General features: G+C 44.3%; 2 protein-coding genes across 6 annotated transcripts, besides 1 other annotated feature; both read right to left on the reverse strand.

Annotated features, from left to right (window-relative positions):
- Window positions 1-13,923: 13,923 nt before the first annotated feature.
- CG34289 (uncharacterized protein) lies at window positions 13,924-14,492 on the reverse strand. 2 transcript variants are annotated; one of them, NM_001260336.2, is made up of 2 exons: window positions 14,345-14,492; window positions 13,924-14,274 (listed from the first exon to the last, which is right to left on the reverse strand). In NM_001260336.2, the coding sequence occupies exons 1-2, from the start codon at window positions 14,409-14,411 to the stop codon at window positions 13,997-13,999; spliced, it is 345 nt and encodes a 114-aa protein (NP_001247265.1). In that variant the 5' UTR covers window positions 14,412-14,492; the 3' UTR covers window positions 13,924-13,996. The 2 variants fall into 2 exon arrangements, with proteins under 2 accessions (NP_001247265.1, NP_001138100.1); NM_001144628.3 differs by having other exon boundaries at window positions 13,924-14,492.
- A 6,140-nt stretch (window positions 14,493-20,632) lies between these two features.
- Irk2 (Inwardly rectifying potassium channel 2) lies at window positions 20,633-26,461 on the reverse strand. Of its 4 annotated transcripts, none has more exons than NM_001300556.1 (6): window positions 26,167-26,461; window positions 25,474-25,721; window positions 22,229-22,503; window positions 21,393-22,175; window positions 21,225-21,342; window positions 20,633-21,161 (listed from the first exon to the last, which is right to left on the reverse strand). In NM_001300556.1, the coding sequence occupies exons 2-5, from the start codon at window positions 25,719-25,721 to the stop codon at window positions 21,284-21,286; spliced, it is 1,365 nt and encodes a 454-aa protein (NP_001287485.1). In that variant the 5' UTR covers window positions 26,167-26,461; the 3' UTR covers window positions 20,633-21,161; window positions 21,225-21,283. The 4 variants fall into 4 exon arrangements, with proteins under 4 accessions (NP_001287485.1, NP_651149.2, NP_732871.1 ...); NM_142892.2 differs by having other exon boundaries at window positions 20,984-21,161; window positions 21,225-21,339; NM_170076.2 differs by lacking the exons at window positions 25,474-25,721; window positions 26,167-26,461 and adding an exon at window positions 25,086-25,334 and having other exon boundaries at window positions 20,984-21,161; window positions 21,225-21,339.
- Window positions 22,604-23,705: a mobile genetic element.
- Window positions 26,462-26,496: the final 35 nt, after the last annotated feature.

The following is a 26,496-nucleotide window of genomic DNA, read 5'->3' on the forward strand; positions in this document are numbered from 1 at the left end:
ATACCCTTAAAGGTTTTCTGTGCAACAATTTGGGGAAAATGTTTTCAATCAGAAACGAGGCGGTAAGTGCCGCAGGAACATGGGTACTTCATAGCCTTGCAAGAAGCCACTTCCAATCAAGGCCAGCTCCCAGCTAGAGTTTGAGCCACAGCATCATTATCAGCCTCCGTGCTGATTATCAACATGTGCACTGGCTGCTCGACAGCGCCGCATGTGCTTTTGCCCTCGATCCATAGATCAAGATCATAAATAGCAATAAGCCAGCCAGACAATGTCTGCTAACTGTTTCAGGCAATCAATCAATCCATCTGCCGCAGCCGCAGCAGCAACCGCTGCAACTTCACTGCGATTTCAGCGAAACGAGAGTGCTGCTGCTGCCTGTTTGGAAAGTTCATTCAGTTGCGCTTCAGTTTCTAGCTTCCTTGGCTAAGGGGAAAGGGTATCATGGCATCTCGGTGTCTTGGTAACTGCGTGCCCGGGCGAAGCTTACAGGGTACCAGCCAGTTGATTGCAGCAAGTGCTGGTCTCAAAACGTGATCGATTGATTCGCGCGATCGCTGCAAGAGCTACGGCAACGGCAACGTCAATATGGCAAACGGCAAGTTCAACTAGCCCGTTTGACTGACTGACTGACTGACTGACTGCTTGCTGACTAGATAATTGTGGCATTCTGCGGCTGATGCCACTTTTTGCACTAAACAGCTGGGGCAGACCGCATAGCTGCATTCCAGATCCCGAGCCCGGGATCTGTGGGCCAAACTAGCTGGCAATCTGTCAGCCTGACAGTTGGCCCAGTCGCGCACAGCTCTGCCGGCTTTGATGATTGATGATTGTTGAAACGCGAACAAAATTATGATTAAATAAGTAATTGTAGCTAAACAAAAAGCAGCAGCGATGAAGACCACGATCGGCTAAATGCTAAGCGGCTTGGCAGTTTGCTTCTATGTTTTTACAATTTTTTATTTTTTGGCATTGGCCAAGTGCAGTTAGCCGGCAGCATCGGCGATCATAGCTTGGCTCGGCTTGGCTTTGCAAAAACATCAATGTCAAAGACGGCGACTCTTGGACAACGATGACAAGGTCTAGTTCAGAGTAGTTATCGATTTTTCTCCGCTAGCTAAGGTTAAAGGCCAAAATGCCAATCACAATCTGGACCACTTATACTCACACACATAACATAAAAAGCGTGAAATGTTAGCGCAGACTTACTCCAACTTAGCACCCGTAATAAATTCAAATGCGTTCGGCAATTAAATCGTAAATTTTTACAACTACAAATTTACAGTTATTAAAAACATAATTTGTTGTTGTTGTCCGCCGTTATTAATTACTACAACAGTCGGGTGTCACGCTGTAAAACAACAGGTGGGCAGTCGGTGAGGCGGGGAGTCGGCCCAAACGAAAGACTTAGGCAACGAACTTGAGTTCAATCAACATTTTCAATTAAAATGCATTTGTTGTTGTGCATTGCAGTACGGCTGCTGCTGCTGCATGGCAAGTCATGGGTGTAGTGGCACGTTTTTGTGCACATTATGCTGCGGCCAGGTGCGAGGGTCGCCGCACAAGTTGATGAGAAGGGGCCCCTCTTGATTGAGCCGATCCCTCAAGCCAACCGCCTCCGTTTCCCGTGTAGACTGGGCACGTGTTCCAGCGTGGTCTTAGTTTGCTTTTTGTGTTTTGCTATGTCAACCCTGTTGCTAATCGTCCATATTTGCCAATGTCGTTCGATCGACTGCTCGCTGGTTAAACTGAACCATTTGCTCGACCGATGCTTATCGCCAAATGTGTTGAGTGTGCACTGGCATAACAAAAACCATAACAAAGCCAAAAACGAAACTGAACAGATGAAAAAATTAATTAGAACAAAATGCACAACGAAAAGTTATTTACAAACAATGGGCGTGTCGCGTCGAAGCAAAAAGCATTTAGAGCTCGTATTTGTTTTTGGCCAGCACAACAATTGGCCAACAATTTGTGGCAGTCCGCAAGTCACAACTGCAGCCGCAATCGCAGCCACAATGGCAGGGCCTATCGCGATTTGTGTTCCTATGAATTATTTGCTAAATTGGCCAACAATTGACGAAAAGGTTTTACATCTGCACGGACGAACCGGTTCCTGTAAAACACACACTCGTAAACCAATGGCAGACAGTTTCCAACTAATTAGGCGTGGTGCCTTTTAATCAAAACGATTAAAATGCTTTCGGACAATATTTTTCCACGCCTAATCAAAGACTTTATGCCATTTTCTGCCTGACAGCTGTGGCCACTTGTGGCCAGAGCGTAGTGGGGACCCAACGAATCTGGACTCGGTAATGGGTGGTCGCCGAAGGGGGCTGTGGGGGCGGGGCGTGGCCATATCAAATTGTGGTACAATTTATTAAAAACGAAATATGTGTGAGCCGGGCTAAGTCGGGCCAAGTCGAGTCGGGCAGCCCGCAGACGATAACAAGTTGTCGAACCAGATGTCAAAGCGATTTGCAAATATTTGACAAGCGCAAAACAACAAAATAAGCCAACGGGTTTGCGGAAGATCGCGAGATCTGTATTATAAACAGGGGTCGGGAATTCTTGGTGGGAAAATGATGTTATTTGGTAATAAGTCTTAGATACCGAGTATTTTGAATATCAGTGCTATCGTACTATTCAAGCGCAGTTCTATCCAATGTTTCGAAAACATGTGAATATCTCGAATAGTCTTGCAATTAAGAATCGGAGCAATAAAATATATTCAACGAACAATAAAAGAGAATATCTTATGTTAATGCCAATAAAGACATAAAATAAATTCCCATCCGAATACGCATGTTCAACCACGTGGGCCATTAAGATCGAAATCCCTGCGTTGAATGCATTTTTGTCCGCTTATCGCGCGACCACAATCTTCCTTCGAGGGCCACAATTTCGCCGAGGCAGCGTCAAAATAATAATAACATAAAATTTTATTTTATTTTTATTTTCAATTTAATTTTATTGAAAATCATCGCGAAACAAAATCGAACCGAGAGGCAAAGCACAAAGTGATAAAAACAAGAAAATAAAACCGTATTAAATATCCAGTCGCGTGGCCGGAGAGGGGCCCTTAAAAAACGAAAAGAAAATTTAATACAACAAGCAGCAGCAGCGCACGCATTAAAACCGCAAAAGCCTCCCCCTGTCACTCACCTTCACGGCCATTGCCATCGGCTTGAAATGGAGATGGAGATGGGGATCCTGGAGCCCGGTCCACTGGCCACTTTTCGGCCATTGTCAGCTTCGCAAAAATCTGATAAGTCGCATTATAAGAACATAAAAACACCCAAAACCAAAAACCAAAAAACCCAAAAACAAAACAAACCCAAAAACGAAACATGAACGAGGGAGAGAAAATAATTTCAGTCGAGCATCGATGCCACAACGAAAAGGAGCGCAGGGCGGGGCTGGATACCCATCCACATACCCGGTATTAACAACTGCAGCAGCAACAACAAGGCCAGGCCGAAATATGCAACATGCATGTTGCGGCTGCTCTTGTTGTTTTTGTTGCTGCTGTGGTAGCCACTGCAAACCCAAGGGGGGAAACTGCATTCAAGATTTTGACACAACGAGATAGGCATATACTTGTTATCAATTGTAAAAAAATATTTAAATCATTTTAAATGTATAATATATTAACAAACGGTTTAATTTTAAAATTTTTTGAATATAATTAAGTTTTTATGCATCCGTCTAGTTTTAAATAATCTTCACCTATACTATCATATAGTATCTATAAATCTGCTCATACCCTTTTGGAGGGTATTCAACGGGAAAAAAAGAAAAAGGCGAAAACGAAGCGAAAATATTTGGGGGCCATGCAACGAAATGAAGTTGCAACAAGATACTTTACTTTACTTAAGGGCAAGTAGATGCACAACTGATACTCGGACATGGGAGAGACTTGATTTCGGCCCCACTCCCCGTTTAATTTCTTGTGCAAACTTCGGGACACTTGATGTGGGGCGTGTTAAGGCGGCATTGCATGCAGCATCTCTCGGCCGTCTCTCTTGGCCAGCATCTGCCCTCATTTGGCCAACATCGCTGGCATCGCGAGGACATGGGGTATTGGCATTGTTTTTACGGCCTCATTGGAGTCGTTAAGCTGCGTTACGTGCGCATCATTTTGAGGTGTTCAATTAAAGTTTTGCAGTTCCCGGCTCGTGCTTGCTTTGTGCTTTGCTTTTAATTACTTCGACTTCACGTTGAACACCAACTCTGAGTTGGAATATGGAATATGGGTTGGGATGGGATCAGATCGTCCATCCATCTTGGCCTGGTGTGGCAATCAAGGTTCGGCCAGGCCGAAATGCCGACAAAAAATTTAATTGTAAATAACATTTCCGACAACTATGGAGAGCGAGGAAAACACTCTGCCAGGGGGGTCTCAAAAGTATACACACGTTCGGGTATACATATTAACCTAGCCATGAAGAATAATAAGCAATAGTATATGAAGAAAGGGTAACCAAACTTCGGGGGTTTCCTTTGCTACAACTATACCATATTGATTCTCTTCGGCGCTCATTTTGTGGCTCATTCACTTGACTCTTTGCCTATTTATAGCCGATTTCATTTGGTGAAACTGTAAAACGCCTTTGGCCTTGCCAACTGATTGATGGCGTCGACATCGCATCGCTATAACATTTTGTTAGATTTATTTTCGGCTTATTTATTATTACGCGTACCCAGATAGTTGCTTTGATGGCGCGGCGGCGGCATGACGGGGCAGTTTGAAGTGCATTTTTGAATCTCTTCGTTTCGTTTGGCATTTCTCGGCTGAGTAGCAGAATAGCCGAATGTTTCGGGGGTCCATGGGGGTCTATCGTAGGCCTAATAAACGGCCAATGCGGAACCGCAAGCCTGCCCAAATTATTCGCCATCAGACTAATTACTTTGGCACTCGCTCGGCTGGCTTTCATCTCGTGTGGCATGCAACTTGAAGTCGAGTCTCGCGGCCAAATGCAGTCAACACTTGGGACTGGATGTGCGGCACTCTGTGGGTCAGATTGACCGCTGGCCATGGAGGATTTGCTGAATGCGCTAGCCACCGGTCAACACAACCTACTTACCGCGCTGGCACACGGAGTAAAAAGCCACAAAAGGTGATGATGGGGTTGATTACTCCGCGCGACTTTCCTTCTAACTCAACAACTGTACAAATAATCAAAAAATTTTTGGCGCATTTAATTTGATCGCCAGCACGTTTTCCTCCATTCGGTTGCGACTTTAATTGAAAACGATTTTCGGGGCGCCGTTTCGAGAGCAGAGAGCACAAGAAACTGACTGACTGCAGTCCCAATCCCAATCCAAATCCAAATGCGAGGGTCCACTATTACCCATTACCCAGTGTCAAAATCGGTGCACGTTTTCGATCGGCTTTCACCCATTTCGGTGGGCGTTGGCAAGGGCGAGAGTCTCATTTCGCTGGGGGATTTTACTGCGGCTTTCCGACTTGATGACCAACTCGAACCGACATTAGATGTAGCAAATTATAATCGTATTTTGGGCTTGAGTTCGGTACAATTACTGATTAAATTAGGGGCAAGGCTGGAGAAAAAGTGTTTGACAATGGGTCAATATCACAGATTGATTATCGACTTGAAAGAACCTGGCAGACTATTCAGGAAATGAAGCCCCATCTGCGAAGGCCATAATATTTTGGTTGAATTTCATTTCATAATATACCGTTTTTGCAAACTTTTTACGAGTAGGACCCCCCATAAAAATCGGTGTGAAAATAGCTGAGCTGTGAGCACGCGCCCCGTCTATAAAGTCCGGCATCTCAGCCAGCGTCTCAGCCAGCACTTGACCCAATGCACAGACAATAGATTTAATTTCCATTCGTCCGATCCTCAGTTTGGAGCGCGATGCGGGTGTGGCGCATCTCCGGCCACGTTTTCTTTCTCGTTTTTGATCTCTGCGCCTCGATTAGGGCGACTCATCGCCAAACTCAGCAGACAACAGACAACAACGGCAACTGGCACAAAGGGTAATAATAGAAACAGAAATCGGGCAAACAAATTGACTGATGCCAGCCCCGCCACCAAATCTGGACCTTTGCCGCCCCCAGTGCCCAATGCCCAATGCCCGATGCCCTCTCATAAGGTGCCCTTCCAATCCATTTTATGCTCTGTAAAAAAGTACCATAACTTTTAGATCATGATTACAAATGTTATACGGATTAAATAAGGTGATAACGATATTTATTATTTATTTGGAATAAAAAAAGGATCTTTAATAAAATAGACAGTTTCTTAATGTTTTTAGTTGCATCCCCATTCGTCATAAATTGTTTAGATAAACTTTCAAAATTATAGATATTATTGTAAGCGATTTTATAAAGAGTTCAAAAATAGTTTCAATCAACGTCTAAATTAAGCCATTTAAATAATGGCATCATTTAAAAACGGCACAAAATAATGGTGGGAATAGTGGTATTACAACGTAAAGGGTAAATAAAACTTCGCTGTGCCGCGCCTGTCGCACATGAAATTTGATTATTTTTTTTTTTTTTGTTTTCTGGTTACTTTTGATTCAGTTTTCATTTTCATTTGGGGAGGGGTCAGCGTTTGGGGCGTCTTGACCCGGCTTAAATGAAAAGCCATATTTCTGCGGATGCCTGGCCCCAGTTTCTGACGTGCGATCGATTGCGCCTGTCCGAAAGCGAAGCCCTCGCAAATTTGTAGCTGTCCGTTGTAGCCAAGATTTCAGTTCAGTTGGGTTTTGGCCTGATTTCGATTTTCGGATTTCGGGGTTAGGCAGCACAGCAAAAGTCATGCACTTGCCGCGCGGCCAACGGTCGATGAGAGCGGCTTGGCATTGCCATTGCTGGAATGGGAATCGGAATTGTCTTCTAATTAAGTGCATTTCGTTTAATTAATTTAAACTAACTGTAAATTGAGAGTTTGACTGCGAGTTTTGGGCGCGGTGGCGTCGTCTGCAAGAGCCAAAAAAAAAAAAAAAAAAAAATAATAGCACTGTCTTTTGCCTCTTCCGATTCCAGAAGGTGGCTTTCAGGGGATTAGGCCCAGCATTTGAGCTTGTTAAGGCTGCCGACCGGGGACGACCAAGTTTATTAGTTCGTGCCTTCATTTCGTAATTACTTCAATTGATTCTGCACTGCTGATGGCAACGGTACTGCAACTGCGACTCTGAGGACTCTTGGCCAGCGAATCGAACTGAGCCCGGCTCAAACCGAGACTTCATTGCAGCTCTTTGCGCGCTTCGTTGCCTTTGATTGTAAATCAGTTTACTTTGCCATTTAGAAGCCTTTGTGTGGCTGCAGTTGTTGCTTTTGCTGCTGGCTGGCTGTTTGGGCTGGCTCTTTTGGTAGTTTGGTACAAAAGGTGAAATCACGATTTTCAAGTGCATCGCCATCGATACAACAGCGACTCCGTCTCGCTTGGGCCGTTGCAAATTGTAACTCTAACTGTACAACAGGTTCAAAGTATCTACTAACAGGTACGCCTGCCCCGAAAAGGAGATCGGATTTGGACTGCAACTGCAACTGCGACGGGTACTACTCTACGGAGTCTTTAATTATCGCCCAGCTATGCCAGCGATTCGCCCCCAGCGTGGATAGCACTAAGCAAATAAACATACCATAGGGTAAAAAGTTAATTAGGCTTTCCTTATTTTCCCATTTGGCATTCCAGAAATCACTCAATTAGATCGCGACCGGGGCAGGCGAAAGGCCGGCAAATTGTGGCCATAAACCAGGGCCATGGTCATTCCGGCTCACGTGATAATAATCATGTGCGGAGTTTGATTTAATAAAGTAGCTGGCAGCCCTGGCGGGCAACTATAACAATAACTTTGGGGCCTTAATCGCGCCTAAACGATGGAGGAGGATCTCTTTTTTTTCCGATTTCTGTGGAGGGGCAGATGGCTGAGACCCGGGTCAGGAGGCTTCAACACCTAGCTGGCTGACCCATGGCCAGCTAATTGACAGTATCGTGACTAAAATCAATTTGTTGTGAGCAGGCACAGCAACAAATTTTCACGGAGGGGAGGCCCATAGTCCATAGCCCCGAGTCGGGATAACCAACTGCTCCCTCTATGAATGATTTACGATGCGTCGTTGCCGCGTTGACCCCGGAGTTCGACGTTGTTGAAACATCAAAAACACAGAAACAAAGACCCCGGCGACCATCAGCGACGCCCGCTCATAATCAGCAGCACATAAACAACATTTCGCCGACCACCGATCGCCGAAGATCGTCGGTGATTTCCTTCCAAAAAGCTGAGGCCCCAAAACACCAAAAGCCTCAGCCCCCTTACCCATTCCGATGTGTATCCCATCATCCCATCCTATACAGACATTGGCCAGACGAACATAATCAGCCGGGGCAGTGGGTGTCCAACAGAGAGCCAAACCGAACCGATCAGCATCTTCAACATGATCATTACGTTTGTTTATTGGCGAAAATTTAGAAATTTATTGCTCATTCGTTACGATACCGAAATGTGCGTTATGTTGTGGCATTATGGAAAGCCAGCTCTGTTCTCACACTTTGGGGCCATTGACAGGTAAATACTTATAACTTATAACTAGCCACACTTTTTCTCTCTTTGTTAAATGTGCATTTAGACAACATTATCGTCAATCAACGGCTGGACATGGTATGGCTATCTCTCCGGGCAAGATTAGTCCGAATTACGAGGACTCAAACACAGGGTTAACAGGGGGTTTCCACCTCGGCATTTCGGCTGATTGCAGACAAAAATAGACGCACAATTGTGGTCAGGGGTCGTATGTTAATTACCCCAAATCACCGGTAAATAATGAAAACGTTTGAATTTATTTTTGGCCAAAAAGAAAAATAAAAAAAACTTTATGGGTCAATTGCCATAGCCGTTTGGCTTGTTAAATGACCTGATTAGCCAATTAGAGAGTCATCAAATATGCGCATACCGAAATCCAAAGTCCATAAAAACGTTATGAATATGAATCGAATGCAGAATTTAGCTTAGAGTATATATAAATTTGAATACCCCACAAGTGGACTTCCGTATCGATGCCATAAACCGGAGATTAATCGCCTTGCATCCGCTGGGCCTTCAGAATGGTCCGTAACTGGAGCAGCCACCCTGCAATGACGTGATAAAGCCGCGTAATTAAAATATGAACAGCGTTCATCTATTGGCCCAAACATCATGGCCTGGCGGTGGAGAAACGCTGCTGCTCCATTTTAAATAAATGTTTTATGGCAACAGAAAGCACACAAAGCCAAGAAAAATGCCAGTCGCATTAGACGAGGCTCAAGGATAGAAAACCGGGCACGAAGAGCGCTTGGCTCTCACGCGGATATGGTTTAGATTGGTTATATATGTATGGGTGCAGATATGTGTGTGTTGCCAAAAGGCCAACACATGGCCAAGATTCGATGCTATAGCTGTACTGAAGCTGAAGCTGCGGGAGCTAATAAATTTTCCGATGTCTGTTGTCGGCTCGCTGCCTGCCAGCCAGGCTGCCTGCCGTTTGACGCTATTGATCGTTAAGTAAATTGTCTGCAATTATGCCAAAAGGGAAAATAATAGAAATTATAACGAAACCGCTCTGCTGGCTGTTGACTTTTGTGTGGGGAGCCCGGTGAGAAGTTTCCGATTCGGCTTCGGATTCGGATTCAGATTCGTATACCTATTCGAATTCAGGCAGTGACAGCTGGATTTGCGCATTAGTTGTGCCGCCTTATCTGGCCCGGAAAATGCTGGCGATCATAATTCTCGCTTAGGTGGCAAATTGCTGGCAGTTGCCAATTGCATGTGGGTCAGGCCACTCACGAATCCCAGGGCTCCAGACGTCCTGACATTTATATATATTTATAGCTCGTGCAGCGGCCGTTAATTGTTGCACTCTTGATAAGTGAAATTTACCAAGTTTGCCATTGTGGCTTATACGACACAAGCTATCGCATAAGCCTTCGCATGGAGCACTCTTTGGCTGCTGGCCTGGCCAGCTGACTGACAACTGACTGACTGGCCAACTAACTGGGCCTGTGTCAGCCTGTGTCGACGACTATCGCAATGTTACATCCGTGCGTGCTGTCAATTAACATGGCCAACAACCGAATCAATTAAGCACTGGCCAGCGATGCTAATAATGGCCACGCCCCAAATGGCCAGAAGCCTGTCATAAGCCAACGGACAGACAATCTGCATTCCGAGGGCGATTCAAACAGAAGTCAGAGTAGTCTGGCCAAAAGCAAAACCAAAACCAAAAACCGTTTGATTGATGCTTGTTGCCGGCTAGCAGACAAACTGTTTAATTGGTAAAATAAAAAAGTGAAATAAAATCGAAAATCTGCATTGTTGATTATATAAGCGCCGCTGGGTTGACAAATGTTTAGGCAGGACTCTGATCCTGTTTTCACACATTGTGCAACACGATTGGGCCAAGACAGTTGAGCCGTATTTCTTGGTCTCTTGGAGACTTACTATTTTTTTTTTTCTTTATTTTGCGTTGCCCCGCCCGCGCATTGGCACTTTTCGTTGAATGTTCGATTTCAATTGGAAATCGGTGGTACGTGTAAAAATATTTGTGCAACTGACTGCGTTTTTCTTTTGGGCAGTTTCTGTGTCTGTAACTGTTACTGTTTCTGTTTCTGATTGCTGCCTTTGATGCATTTCAAATGAGTTGATTTATGGCAAGTTTTTGGCTGACTGAATGACTGCCTCACCGACTGACTGACTGACTGACTGACGGACTGACAGACTGCCATACTGACTGAATGACGGACCTCTGCTAACTGGCTGGCTTGTGGCTGTCGCAGAGCATGCATGAATGAAGGCTTGTTGATGTTGTGACAGCTCCAAAAACTGGCCAAACTCACAGACATGTTAAACTGCTTTAATTACTCCAGCCAGCATATGTATATACCTATCTACATATGTACATATGGCTGATTTTTGGGCCATAGATTTATGAGAATTTATGCCGCACCCAGTCGAGTCGGAGGCACAGTCGAAATGGAAGTTGAAGTTGCAGTTACAGATACATTTTGTGTCCCACTTTATGCTGAGCTGCCCTTAGCCAAAAGGAAAGTTGGACAGGGACACGGCGGAACCTATCTTAACTGACCTGCAAATAGTTTTATTTCGAGCAGGGGAAAACAGCATTTGACGCCCACGCGAACACACGCCATATACAACTGGCCCACATGCTAACCTTAGCCTGCATTTTCCTAGTCTATTTTTTGTTTTTCTTTTAATTTACCAGCATCTGTGGCTGCGGGAGGACTTTGATAAATTCCGCACAAACACACAAGTAATTTGAATAATGAAGCGGGGGCCTTAACTGAGTTAGGGGGCATCAATCTGTCAACGCCGCGACGTCGCATTCTGTTGCATGCGCATGCGCACAGTTTGAGTTCGATGGGCTGCTTGCCACCGGCGGTCGGCCGCCAAAGAGCGCAGCAGTCAAGACATCGCGTGCCGCCGGTTTCGCTCCTCCTGGCCTGGAAGCCAAATCCGCAGCAGATCCGCGGATCCGCAGCTCCGCAGACGACCGCGTGGGTCGTCGCAGTCATCGTCGTCTATCAATTAAACAAAGCGGCGCGGCGGCAGCAACATCGACATCAAATGCAAGGCCGGCACGGCTGCCAGGTACTATGTTGAGTAGGACTCCAACTCCAGACTCGACTCTTTGACGCGGGGACCAGGGTCTCGAGACCCCAGTCTTGGACCCAATCCCGATCCCGATCCGTCCGGCCACCCAAAACGCTGCTCCAGTTGCCATTTGAGCAGCGCTTCCGCGCTCTCGGCCAACCAGTTTCGTTTTGCTTGTTTGTCAGCACTGCAAAAACTAACGTAAAAAATTTCATTTAATAGAGCTGGTTAACATCTAAATTGATTAAAAATAAATTTGAAGAACAAGTGAGCGTTTATGGTTAACGAAGATACTATATATTGATAGATGATTCTGAATCATGGTTTTACGAATATTTTCAATATATTCAATACGGCTGGGTCGAATTCACAAAATTGTATAATCAATAATCTTTTTTTTTTTTTTTTTTGCACTGCAAACTATTTCTTTAAGTGCAACCGTTTTGTTTGACTTGGTTTCGTTTCGTTTCGTTTTGTGTGTTTCGCGGGTCTCGTGCAGGACAAACATGGAGCATTATTTAACTACACAATTCGTGCAACTCCCACGCATGCAAACGGCAAACTCCAAACAAAACAAAGCTCCCCCGAAAAAAAACGAGACTTTTCGCCCGCAAAAACTGAAAGCGAAAAATGCGAATTGAGGGTCTTGAGGTCTGATGGCTGATGCCTGTTGGCTCTCTTAACTCTTAACTGATGGCCCAGCGACCGAAATTGGCGCAAAAATGTCACCAGCCTGCACTCCCAGTTGGAAGGAATTGGGTGGATCGAGGGAATCTCGCGCAGCCATCGATCATCGCAACCGGCTGAAAATGTCAAATTGGTTTATCAGCCCACAGGAAAGGCGGCTTTAATGTCAGTTTAGCAATTTGACAAATGACTTGCGATAAAAAAAAAATGCTGAAAATGTGGCACGTTGCCTGCTGCATGCGGCTGCGTTGATCTGTTGAAATCCGACCATTCGTTCAATGAACCCTGTCCTAGAGTGTGGCCAAAACCAATCTGGGCACAACCATGCTATGCTGTCCTATCGAGAGCTGCTAATCGGCGATAAGGCCAGCGCCAGAGCTTGTTAGCTTGTTAAATCACATGTAAGCGTGGCTAAGTTCGAAGATTGACGATCGCACATCGCGGCCATCGTCGGACATTCATAAATGAGCAATCGCCGGAGTGTATCGCATTTCAGTTAGTGCAGCTCAGCAGCCCGAACAACTGCCACAAATTACACGCAGCCCGGCGACAAGGGGCATTAATAATTGGTCAACTAAATGCCATATCGAAGTCGCCTGGCATGTCTTATCAATAAAACTGTTTGCCGGCCACGCCCGCACACACGCACTCCCAGGCAAAAAACGTATCGTATCCCCTCTGCTCTTGTCCCTGATTTCGATTTCGATTCCGATTCAGATTCCGATTCCAGGATGACAAATTGCGCAAATCCATGAGATAGTTTTTGGCTCTTAGCATTTGCACGATCGCCGGGCCGTTGCATAATGTGCCGCCTAGATTTGTATCTGCTGAATGCGCCATGTTGTTGACTCAAAACGCTGTCAAAACGGCCAGCCAGAAATGATTCGTGCGATAAAGCGCCAAAAAAGACAACGGCAAACAAACAAATGCAACAAATGCAGCCAGCAGAGTTGGGCAGTTTTTGGGGTTTCTCGGACTTGGGCTAGGCCCGCTCCACTGACCGCCGGTCAGGCACGGACATTTAATAAACATTTTTGCACCATTTTTCAGCCGCCCGTTTGGCTGCCGCGACTGCCGCTGTCACTTCGGCTAATGGCCATCGTTAGCTGGTCATCTGCGGTCGGGCTTATCAATTTATCAGCCCGACTGCGCGGCAATTAGCCAGTCTAAGCGTCTAATTAAGTTGCGCCTGCACCAGCAGATACAAATGCTGATCGATGGAGCAGCCTCGGCACTTGCAGATGGATGAGCAGTCGCCGAAACGGCCGAGATGGCGATAGCCAGACATGGCTATGCTTTTGGCCAAGCTAAGCACTTGACTGGCTTAGAGCTTAAGTTCTTATGGTTTTCATTTATTTGCTATAGCAAACAAAACCGTATTTTGGCATACCGATACTAGCAATTAATAATCTTTTTGAAAGCGAGTTTATTTGAATTTGTAAAAATTTTTACAAAATACTTTATTGAAAAGTTTTGATGTAAAGTGTACTTAATTTATAATTTTTGGTTTTTTGCTTTTTAGCCCTTAACTCATTTACTGAAAAATAGTGATATCAACCAGCAATCATCCTTCTTCTGCGAAGCATTTTCCAAGGAAGATCAGACAAAAATGTTTGACGATGAGATATAAATATATATAGAAATATATAAGGACAAAAAATATCACAATGCGTAACGATACAATCTAGTCCCGCCTGCTCGTCAATTCCACATCCCGGTAGAGCTGTTCAAAGAACCAGCACTCCTGTTCTGAAAGGGTCAGCACAAGCGTGTCCATTTCAGTTCCGGGCAAGGACTCGACTTCCTCTGCAGAATTATTGGACAGAGAAGGCTGGATGTCCGCCCTGAAGTCGCGTCTGCAGAGTGGACATCGTGAATCCCGACCCAGCTCCAAATACTTCTTTAAGCACGCCGAGCAGAAGGAATGACCGCAGGATATGTGGTGCGGATATCTCTGTTCATCTAAACAGAAAATGCACGGGTAAGAAGTCATTATCACTAAATCGGAATTCCAAATGCGGATTTCGCGTACTGTCTGCACTTATGTCACTCTTATATTGTTCGACAGGTTGTGGAATACAAAATATAAGGGAACACATGTACGCTCTGTTTAGAAAAAACAAAATTTTTAGATCTCCCAGACCTTTTGCAATAAACTTTTGGCTTGCTGTGATTTAACGATTTTGACAACACTTAACATTTGACAAGATTAAGTTATTTATTGAACAATGTTATAGAACAAGGTAATTTCATATATTTAAGAATGGAAAAGAGCCAAAAAGTTGATTAATTTCAGAAAGAGTTGGCAGGAGGTCGTGATGCGAAATCTGGCATAATGCCGACATATATCGATAACATTGTTAGCAAAGGCAACACCTCACCACTTCATCCCAGCTGCACCCAGTTCTTGATGAAGTTCTCATTGAGATCGTGTTCGGATCGCCGCAGCCCGTTCCCAGGCAGCTCTTTTGCATAATTCCATTTAATCTCGGCCAGAGTTGAGGCAATTTTCAATTTGCCTTGCCGACGACGCTCCTGTGGCTGTTATTGTTAATACTTACTCGTATAGCCATTGTTGTTGCTGACTCGCCGTGTTGTTGCCATTCAAATTGCATTCAAATCAATTACATTCGAACTAAACATAATTCATGTGGTATGGGTTAATACAACAAATTACAACTGACATTTAAGCAGAAACATGAAACGGACAATTTAACATGAGCCGCAGCCAGAAAGCCAGAAAAAGAGAGACATAAAGCCGAGCTCCACAAAGCCAACTTTTGGGGCTTACTGGGCTGACTGGGCCGGCTGGTCTGGCTGGCAGGTATCATATGCAGTCGAAAAACGGCCAAAGAGATACAGATACGAAAACCGAATTCAACTTGAGCTTCAAGTTTGCCCAGCCGCGGTCGACAATCAAAGCATAAGGCTGTGTGACCTTCAGTATCCGTAAAATGAAAATAAACAAAAAGGCTGAAAAGGCACGAAAAAAGTGCAGCCCCACCACACACAGGCTAAACAACAATAAAATTCTTTTCTCACGATTGTTGACATTAACACTTGCAAGGGGAAAAAATGACCAAAAAGCAAACGTAAAAAGTTTCGAGTGCGAGGTTACACTTAAAGAAGTTAAAATTTTATAAGCCTTTACGATGCCAGACTTTATAATATCACATATATATTATATATTACATATTATATATAAATCCACCAAAATGTTTAGTATCATTATCTTTGACGTTCTTCAAAATGAATATAATTTCATGTGAATGCAGGTTCGCCAAGTGTACGAGTATTCACTGTCATTGCCTGCGAGTGAGAAATAAGCCTGGGCACAATGGAAATGAGCAACTGCTACTGGGAAGTGGTTGCCCGATCTTGCGACAAATTTGCACGCGGCGATCTTCAGGCGGAAGACGTTGAACTGCCCTGCTCCACATGCATTTCAATGGAAGCACAATCGAAGTGGAGATAAATGTTCTGGCCAGCTTTTGTTTTACTTAATTTTATGTGCTTTGCATACTTTCGCAGGGCCAGGGCACGGTATTAAGCATTTTGCCAGCGTGCCGAGCTCATTTATTTGCTGCACTCTGTTTATCGATTGAATGCATTCTGGTTTTTGCCTTCTGCAATTAAGTGAAATTTATGTTACTGCTGGTTCGTCGCTTGAGTCTTTTGTTTGCGGGTCGCGCGCCAAGGCACGTAAATTGCCAAAAAAAAAAAACAGAGACGCAAAAATGTGTTTCCTACTTAGCGTGGGCAGACAGTAAGCCGGCTCTGGCACTGGCCAGCTTACATTGGCTATCCTGGTCCCCAGCTCCTCGGCTCCTCATTTTAATCCGCCGCGTTGGTGGCGTGCATACATAATGCATAATTACCGGTTTCACTTTTCTCTCTCGTCTGCGATTATCTTGGCATGCCTTGGCGTTTTTATTCCACTGTACAGATATTTTATTTTACAGGCATTGCGGTTTTATTGCCTCGCTCGTATGGTTTCTTCATTTTTAATTTTTATGATGTGTTAATGGATATTTTTGTGACATGACCTCCTGGCGTGCCGTTGTCGTTCGTCAAGCCCTGTCCATCCGTCCGTCGGCCGGTATTAAGTTCAAAGCCTCAAAGGGGGGAGAACCCGCTGAAGAAGGAGCAGGAACTTGCTTCGAGCCCCAGCCGTATATTATGCAATCTCTGCCAAGTAATTGAAGCTATTTAAAGCTCGTTACATGGCAAGGACAGTGGAGCAGACCAGGGCGTTCATCCCAAAAGGGGCTGTCAATCAATCTGAGCGACTTAGTGCTGGCAGTGGGCGCTAGGTGGCGCCGCCACTGGCCCTCTCCCATTTGGCCAATCATCGCGGTTAAGTGCGCTCCATGCAACCGAATGTGACCCAATTCCAGCCCGGCTGGTGGCTATCGACTTGTCGCTCAAATTGCACGCACAGAGCGCTCGGACGCGGACTGATTACAGGGCCCAGGGCATGCAATTTGCATCAATAAAACTGTAGGCAGGAAACTGGTATCTGCAATCTGCATTTGCTGCTCCTGCTGCTGTAGGTCAGTTTGCAAAGCGAAAAAAGCAGTCCAGGCGTTGATTTGTTGCCCGCTTCTGCATTCTGGGCCTTCAATCAAGTGACGATGGGCGCAAACAAGCAGCAGATGGATGCCCCTCCCCGACTTTCATCTCGGCCGCGTCTTAACCCAAAGCTTCGCTTATCGGATAAGAGCCAGGCCGATGGTTTGACGGGTGTCGGAGCCACTTGATCGGCCAATAATTACTTTCTCTGCGGCCTGTTATTGATTTCGGCTGATTGCCGCCATAATTTTATTATGCATCATTAAGATAAAGCTGCCCCAGCCATTTGCAAATTGTTTACAGCATATGGAATCATCTTGAATATGCCCAAATCTCCACCCATCACATCTCGTTCCCCAAAATCTGAGATCATTTTCACAGGCCTCCGAAGTAAGACTTTCCAAAAAGCCAAAGCCCAAAATATTATTATGTGCAAATGTGAAAGGGCCCGTTGAAAAACCCATCAAGAAGTTCGGAGGGAAATAAAATTACACATTTGGTTATTGGTCATTTGAATAGAAGCCTCTTGTAAATGATACTTTTTATGAATCGCCCGAAATGATTCATATTGTATATTGCCTAGTTACTGCAAGTTGATTTTGGGGCCTTTGAACTCTCTGGTCAAGCATCCAGTTTCGTCAGAAAACCATCAAGCATGAAGGTTATAATTTTGAAAAATTAAGACGGCTTTTTAGCTGGAACCCGTTAAAGCAACCATGAAGGATAAGCGTGCAAAAATTAAGCAATAACTGGAAGTGGCTTTATACAGTATAGTTCCAGAATACTGAAAGTAAGTAAACTTATTCGATTTGAATGATCTATAATTTTCAAAACAGTAACCAAATCGATTATCTACATAGGTTGATCGTTTTTAAAGAGGATTGCCCTTTTAAAATACTTTTTTTTTTTTTAAATCACTTGTGCACAAGCTTATACATTGTTACATTTCTTATGTGTCAGTCGAAGCTGGCTAAATTAACTTCACTTCACATCAGAAATCCGCCAAAATAACAGAAAACTTACGGTCAAGAAGGAAAAAGGGGAAAACTGCATCTTCCCCGCAGTCTTCAAGTGTTATTTTCTGACAGCTCGGACGTCAACTTTAAAGTGAGATCTGTCATAAAAGAGCCAGCGCCGCTTTTGATTTTGATATTTTTGGCGGGTCTTTGGGAACAAAAAATAAGATCGCGATATGGGGGAAAAAAGCTGCGAGACTTGCAACTGCCCAAAAATGTATGCAGATTTTTAATTAAAGCGCGTTATCAACAAAGCCCGGCTACAGCAAAATAACCAAAATAAAAAACAACGCAAACCGGTTGACCCGATAGCCAATTTGGTCGGGACTTCAGACTCGACATTTTGATCGTCTTGGAGTGGCACTTCCTTAATTGGAGCAAGCATAACAACAAGTGCAAGCGCTAATTTATTATGTTATTTAATAAATACAATTAATTAGGAGGGAAACGAGGAAGAGTGCAGAGCAGCTCAACGAAACCTGGCCACATAAAAATTACTTAATAATTTCCATCAAAAATAATTAATTTCAATATTATTCAAGCAGAGAGTGGTTTTTAGCCGCCAGCATTGCAGCATCATCATCAAGTTGAGCATGTCAGCGGCAACGGCGTGTTAAGCATTACTTTTGGCCTGCCCTTAACCCCTCCCTGGCCAATTGCGACATAAAAATGCTTATTACTTACAACAGAACATGCAGCACGCCCAGAGGCGACTCACAATTATATATACATTCTCATATATACCATACCATATTTTGGCATACCTACTGCCCCGCTTCCAACTCTCTCCTGGTAACTTAAATCAATTGCGGCATATAGCGGCAAGGCTCCAGCTCCAACTTGGCCCAAAGAAGATGAAGAAGATCTCTTGGCCTGTTCGCTACGCTTGAGTAATTTCGCTTTTTTGGCGGCTTTGTCCTTAGTGGCAAATGACTTGGAGACTCCTGGCCGGCGGTTTATGGCATTTTATGCTACTTATGCAGCGCTGCTGCGTCCCCGAATGACCGTAATTAATCAATTTGGCCAAAATGGCAGCGAACCAGCAGCGGATCGGCAGCGGACCGGCAGGACGGCAAAGAGGGCTTACAGATTGGTCAGCGGCAACAACGTCCGTGTAATAACAATGAAAACAGCGTGTGTTGCTGACCGACTCGCCTGTATTCGCTGTACCCACTGCCGGCTTGTACTGTACTCATGCATATCCGCACACCATAAATTATGTTCGCACAGGGTTAAGCGCATTATTTAAGCATTCATCACGCGCTCTCCCCGATCCCATAGCTCAGTTTTGGGACCAGTCTCAGTCCCAGTCTGAGTCCCAGTCCCTGATGGAGCTGGAATCCCCATTGGCCACCGTTGCCGTGTAATAATTTTTGAAATTTATGTAAACAGTGTTGATTATGGATGAGTTATGTAGCATGTTCTACCTTTTGTTTTGTTCGCACTGCCGGCTGCAGTTAATTTTAAGCTTGTTTTGCAACTTCGTTTATCAGCTCCCTTCCTCCAGATCTTTGAACGAAAAAAAAGCCACCTGAGTCATCCTCCCAATTGATGTCTTTATTAGGCCGCAGTCACTGTCGCTACCAAGCGGCGCTGAGCTCTACTATTGATATATGTATGTATTAAAAGGTAATTATTGGAAAATAATGTTTATTTCCCATCTTTGTCAAGGAATTCTTATAGTCAATCTTGGTCAATCAAATGTACAATAGTTGCTCCAATATCCAATCATTATTTGCAGATGGGTCCACGTCGATGCATGTCAACTTGGAGGAGCATTCGACTTGGTTAGCCTGACAAACGGACCACGTTCATGCATTGTTCGCGTGTTTGTGCAGCACATTAAAAATTACACGAGAAATTGTTTGGCACAACTGGCAAACGTTTTTCGGTTGGCTTGGAGCGGGAATTATGACCCGCGGGGCCAAGTGGCTGGAGTTGAGCCATTTGGGTGGCGCCTTTTGTCTTCGAAACGTGCCACAGTCGGAGGCAAAGTCGCAGTTGAAGTCGCAAAAATAGTGTGCCACATGCGGTGCTCGTTGCCTGCAACGTTTCATGCGCGAATAATATTTTAATTCTGTCGATCAGCCGGCACGTTCGTCGAAGCCAATCACACAAGAGCCAAACGGGCATCGACATTTATGTCCCTCCCCCCCAAATAGCTCGAGGTGCCCAAAAGCGACGCATGTCACTGGGAGTTGTGGGTGCTCGACTCCGGCTAATGGGGCTCTTAAGCATGTGAGCTGATAAAAGCGACAAAACATTTAACAAGTAATTAAACATAAAGCGCGCCCCACATGAGTGCCTAGTTGGCTGGCTGGTTGGTTCTACTCCACCACGGCAACTGTGCCCCAAACTGGGTTAAGGACGCTGCACAGCACTCAGCACTACTGCACCACCGAACCACTGAGCCACTGAACCACCATTCTGCACTCCACCCCTTGGGACAGCCCCCGCCTTTGGCAGCCAACATTCATTTCGATTTCGTTTGCGTTCCTATTTAGTTTTTTTATGCCGATTTTTTGTTTTGCCATTTTTCTTTAATTTTTTTCGGGTGAATTGTAATAGAGTTGCTGAAATTTGGCATTGTATTTATGGCCCGGGCATTGGGGCATACCAGGCATCTTACCCACACCCACATTTCATTAGATATCCACCCTGGGAGCGGTGATAAATGCGATAATAAATATTCAAGTTGTTTTTCTGTGAGTGTTATAATTTAGTGTTGATTAGTTTGCGCAAATAAGAGTTATTGATTCAATTTCAATTAAAAGGATATGTATGTTTCTCGCAAGCGCCATAGCCCCGCACTTCGACACACTCGATGTGAAATACTCACTCTAGTCCACTTTGGGGTCGCCCACGAACAAAAGACTCCAGCAACGAACTTGTTTTGCCCTGCGTGAGTTTGTGTGTGATTGTGTTGGGCTTTTTTTTTGGCACCTTTTGCATTGATATGCCCGAGTTATTAATGATGCCTAATGAGTGGGTTGGTCCCCAATGCAACTGCTACCTGGGAGCGAGCGGGGCAATTATGTGTCATTTGTATGCACAGCCCAAGCCCAGGGACATGCAATTTGGGTGTAGTCTCTGACTAAAGCGTTTATTAACTTATTTTCGTAGGGTAACTCGTACATTTAAGTGCGTTGATAGTCGAGGACCATTACAAGGGCACCGAGAGCTGCCAACGCAGGCGGCTTTGCCTTCCAGGTGTCTGATAGCCGGAACTGCAGGAGCACCTCGATTGGGTCGATGGGGAAGCTGTAATAACGATATCTCATAATATTATGGGTCACCATACAAGGAGCGAGGCGTTTAACTCACATAGGACAAACACGATTACAACTATAGCAACACAAGGGACGAAACACTGGAATCTGCGCCTAGGAGGCCTGGTCAGAATGATTGTGGGACAGTTGACGCATGGTAAAGGTGGTTTCTGCTAGACAAATAACAATGAAAAACGATGGATTTCGCCACTCCAACTTTTACCTGGTGTGCGGAATCCCTCCTGGATCTTGTAGATCTCGTTCAATTCCCGAGCACTGCACAACGGAGTGTCCACCTGAGTGGTTTCGTTAAAGCGAGCGTAGTCGATTTCATAGGCCTGCAGATCCTTGTTGTACAACACCACTGGATCGAAACGATGTCCCCAAAGGATCTCAGTGTTAATATAGCTGGATCTGGCTTGAGTGCTCTGTCCAGTGGACTCCACGGTGCCCTCTAGGATCACCACGATTTCGAACTTATCCTGCAGCATATCAGTGGCATTAAGATTATAGAGCGGTGAGTTCTCGTCGATCTTGTGCTCGATGACCATGGGCCAGATGAAGAACAAATCAGAGCCGGAGTCATCAGTACCGATCTCCAGTTCTGTGAAGTACTGTGTCATCACCTCACCCTCCTTGGTGCTCTTTGTCCTGATCAACTGAGCCCTCACTCCGGCTCCAATGATGTGTGATTTTCGCATGTCACCCACACGGAACATCAGCGAAAGGGTGCCATCACGTTGGCAAATTACGGCGTGTTTGGAGAACAACAAAGTCTGTGCCCGCTGTTTGGCCCTTGTCATCTTGGCAAACACTATTCCGGCCATAAATGCTGAAGACATCACGCCATAGATGGACTGGAAGCACATCATGAAGATGGCCTCTGGACACTCGGGCGAGGTGGTTCGGACACCGTAGCCAATAGTGTGCTGCGTTTCAATGGAGAACAGGAAGCAGGAAGTAAAGCCATCGATGGCCGAAACACAAGGCGCCCAACCAGATTCCTCTAAAAGATGAAATTGTCATATAACCATTGAGTTCTCTTTATATTTAACAAACCTTGGTTTTCTGGCAAGTGAGGCTCTTCCAAGTCTCCGTGTGTGTAGATAATCAGCCACCAGATGAGAGCAAAGAAGAGCCAAGACAGGATAAAGCTGAGTGCGAAGGCCAAGAGAGTCCACCGCCACTGCCAATCCACCATGGTGGTGTACATGTCCTGCAGGAAACGAACTCGGCGTCTTTGCAGGTGCTTCTGCACCACATTGCAGTCACCATTTTTGAAGACCGCTCGTCGGCGAACACGTCTCATGCTGCCAGGCCGGAAATTGCGAGATCTGTGAATAGAAAATCAAAGTATTTATACATAAAGCCTAAAAGTGTGCAGTGTATTATCAATCTTTTTGGTTTCGTTTCTATTTTACGTATCGCTTCAACCAAAGACACTAGAATAACAAGATGCGTAGCGGCCATACATTGGTTTGGCACTATGCAGCCAATTTTTTAGTGACGGCCAAAATTGCTCTCTTTCCGCTCGCTCCCGCTGAGAGCATAAGAAATCTAAAAATAGAATTTGCTTGCTTGTGTGAGTAAAAACAAGAGACGAGAACGCATATATGTGTGCGTGTTGTGCTAGAAGACGATTTTCGGACCGAAATCAATTCTGATCGAAAAAACGAATTTACATTGTACATATTAGGGTAGTTTTTGCCAATTTCGTAGCAATATGATAAAATAAAATAATTTTTAACTGACTATTACCATTTTAAAGCTTTTTAAATTTGTTTGTTAAAATCGCCGCTCGAATTAGCTACCGTTTACACATTTATATTTATGTTTAATTCTAATTTGTCTCTCATCTGACAATTTTTTAAGAAAGCGAAATATTTTTTTTTTTAAACACTTTTAATGTTAATGTTACATCATATTAAGTCAAATGACATAATAAATATAGTAAATAATTAAATATGATAACTGTTTATTGCAAAAGTCATATCAAAGACACTAGAATTATTCTAGTGTCTTTGCTTTGTTCATATCTTGAAGCACGAAGTACGGACACAAGCACTCAACAATCATTGCCTTATTAATTTTTCACACGCCGCAAGATGAATACTCTAATGACAAATATTCTTATATAAAGTCATTTTTGAAATTTATTTTTGTGATAATATGTACATAGATTTGGCTATTTCTAATCTATTTTCATATAATAATAACGTTAAGGCAATGCAAAACAAGAATTTTTCGCATGGTGCCAATTGATCAAAAATAATATAGATTTAAAGTCAAAGAACTTCTAAGGTGAAGGGCATATTTTGTGAAATTTACAATGCATGAGCGAGCATACGTGTGCACACATACAGTTGTCTGCTATCACTTTATGCGATGAAAAGAGCTGTTCGCTGTAGCACTCTCCGCTCTCTCGCTCTCTAACAAAAATTCGAGAGAGCCTGGAGCCACCTCTAGAGCCACGGCGAAAAAATCGTGTGCCAAAAAATCGTATGGCGTTACGCATCTTGTTATTCTAGTGTCTTTGCTTCAACCTTATGGGTGACATAACAAATTGGAAAATATTTATTCATTTTTTAATATTATAGGATAAAGAAATTATAAGATGTGTCCGAATTTCCTTAACCCTCTTTGTCTGGAGATTCTCATTCATCGTTCCTATTACAAATGGCAATGAATATGATTTCTATGATTTATGCACGTGTCAGATAAAATTGGATGTCTCGACATCGTGTTTTTTAATTTGCGTAAATTAAGTGTGCGCTTTTGCACTCGTCTGTTTTTGGACTGGACACACGAGAAGTGCATCTAATTAACACAGCCGCGAATGCCAATGTCGCAAGGCGGACAAATCGGACAGATTCAGATCGCAATTACGATTCACGGCAATCTGACCCATCCACTCTTATAACACTTAATTACAGCTCTCCCACAAATTGTTTGATTTATTACCCCTCTGCTTGTCACAGCAATGCATTTCAAGAGGGCTTGATGCACCGGTCGATGGTTACACCCACGTGAATCGGCATTTATCGGATGCCAATTACCTTAACCCCACATTGACACTCGCACTACTCGATTAATTGGCATTGTGCCGATTGCATTAATGCCGGCTAATCAAATTTAGAGCTCAGCGGGCTAAATTTGTGCCATATGAATCATTGGCCCGCTTTGTAGAATGTCGGCATTAATTAATTACATTTTTGAGCGGACCACGCAATAAACACATAAGAAAAAATAATAAAATCGAAATAGTAAATAAAAAGTGTCTGGGAAAAGGGAAGCTATATCCGATGGGAAATCATTTGGACAACCGTTTAGCAGGTGACAAGTGTGAGAACAAGATGCCGTCAAGATTTGGAAAAGACAGAATGGCTGGCCTAATGAATCGCATTCGTAAAGCGTCTCTAAATCATTTGCACTGCAATCTGCAGCCCGGAAAGCAAACTAGAACCGTGGGCGTAGCCATATAAATTACAACCGCAAACTGCGAGCGGCACTCTGATAATCAGCTAAACAAAAAGCCAAAAAGATGCGACAACGTGACACGGACGCACGGCGATGATGGAAGTCAACTTGTCGGCAAGTTCAAGTTGAATGTCAGGCCCCTTGACGAGCTAATTACTTGGCGGAAAGCCGGCGGAACTTTGCGTAATTGGGTAATTGTTGCCCGTAGCTCCTATTTTTACTTTCGCAAGTAAAGTTCTTAGAATATTTATAAAGAGCTCTAATTAGCGTAGTAGTGTAACAGGAACTTCAGCTAGAAGTAAACATTAAATTATCAAAATCCACTATTAAATGAGAAAGAACGAAAGTTCGAAGTTAAATCATTATAGTGACGGAAATATTTCAAACCATTCTTTTGAATCTAATGATTGAAATCAGAAACAATTCGGATAATGCGCACCCTTTGGCCAGCGAGTGGCTGGAACCCTTCAAGGCCTCGTAGTAGACTCCCGCCTGCGATGGCGTGTGCGAGATGCCCCGCATGTACTGGCGCTTCCACTCCTTCATGTGGGCAAAGGTCTCCTCCTTGTCGCCGCCGACAAGGGTTTCCGCGTCGGTGGGATCCTGCAGGACCTGAACATCGCTGAGCGGGACCTGCATTTCTCTAGACGTTTTAACTTCGCGGTTCTGAACGAAACTGAAGCTCCTCGCCAGTCGATTCAGTCCAGGCCAACGTTAAAGTGGTCTGAATTTGGCCAAGCAATTAGAGCTGCTCTAACTAATCGGCACTTATTGACCAAATCACTTAGCCCGGGAAAATAGCTTAGAAAATATCCATCACAACTCACCTGCAGCTCGGTTGGCGGGGGAACGGCTTGCCATTTTGGGATAGGCCATAGTAGCTGGTCGGCCTATTCGGCACAATTGTGATGGGATAGGATTGAGGATTGCTGATCACACTGTCCAGCGAATCGGGATCCGCTTCGATGGCCTTCTTGAGCGGTTGGGTGGCCTGTTCGCCTCCATTTGCCTGTGTTGTTGTTGGTATGGTCGTAGAGGTGGGGGCCGCCGAGTGGGTGGAGAAATTGAAACGCATCTGTGGGAGGTTGAGGTGAAGGAGTTGCCTTTTCAATTAATTCCCTTGGCGTCGAGTGGGCAAACAGAAACTTGTGATAAGTGCAACCCAGGTGCGAGAATCTATTTTTTTTTGCCAACGTCGTCAGCTGATTCACACAGATTTTTGTGGTCCGCTGGCAAAGTATACAACCATATACTTTATCAGTTTATATTATTTATGGAATAACAAGCAAACATTAACCACATTATTCAACCATAAAAATAGCAGATATTCGCCACATTGTTAAACGATTTTTATAGGCAGCTGCATAAAATCCGAGCTTGAGTTACTGAAATTTAAAGCGCTTCCGCAGCTAGCTTAGATTTTCGCACCTTTCTGTACTTTTCACAAGATCCGAGGCAAGCAATTGTAAGTCGAATAATTATTGAACATCAGCACGCTTAAGCTTAAGTAGTTTTATCACCTTTTAGATATTAAATTGATTGACACCCTTAAATCGAGATTTTGTTAGATCTCCATTGTTTTGCAAAAGAGCCTCAACAAACTTTTGGCACTTTATGATGGCATGTTGCGAACTGATAATAGGCACAATGTTTTAGTTTCACAAGCTCCGTTTCGTTATGTTTTGCCGACGCGTGTCGTTCCAGAAATGAGATGATCTGAGGACTGGAGATCAGAGGGCACTCAGAGCCACAGAGCAACTGTCACAGCGAATCTACGGATCCGCAAGTCCGACCAATGGATTAAATGACGGCCGACTGAAAGAACATTTTTCCAACTAAACAAAACTTGT

The sequence above is a fragment of the Drosophila melanogaster genome, chromosome 3R, assembly GCF_000001215.4.
Source record: "Drosophila melanogaster chromosome 3R".
NCBI classification, from domain to species: domain Eukaryota; kingdom Metazoa; phylum Arthropoda; class Insecta; order Diptera; family Drosophilidae; genus Drosophila; species Drosophila melanogaster.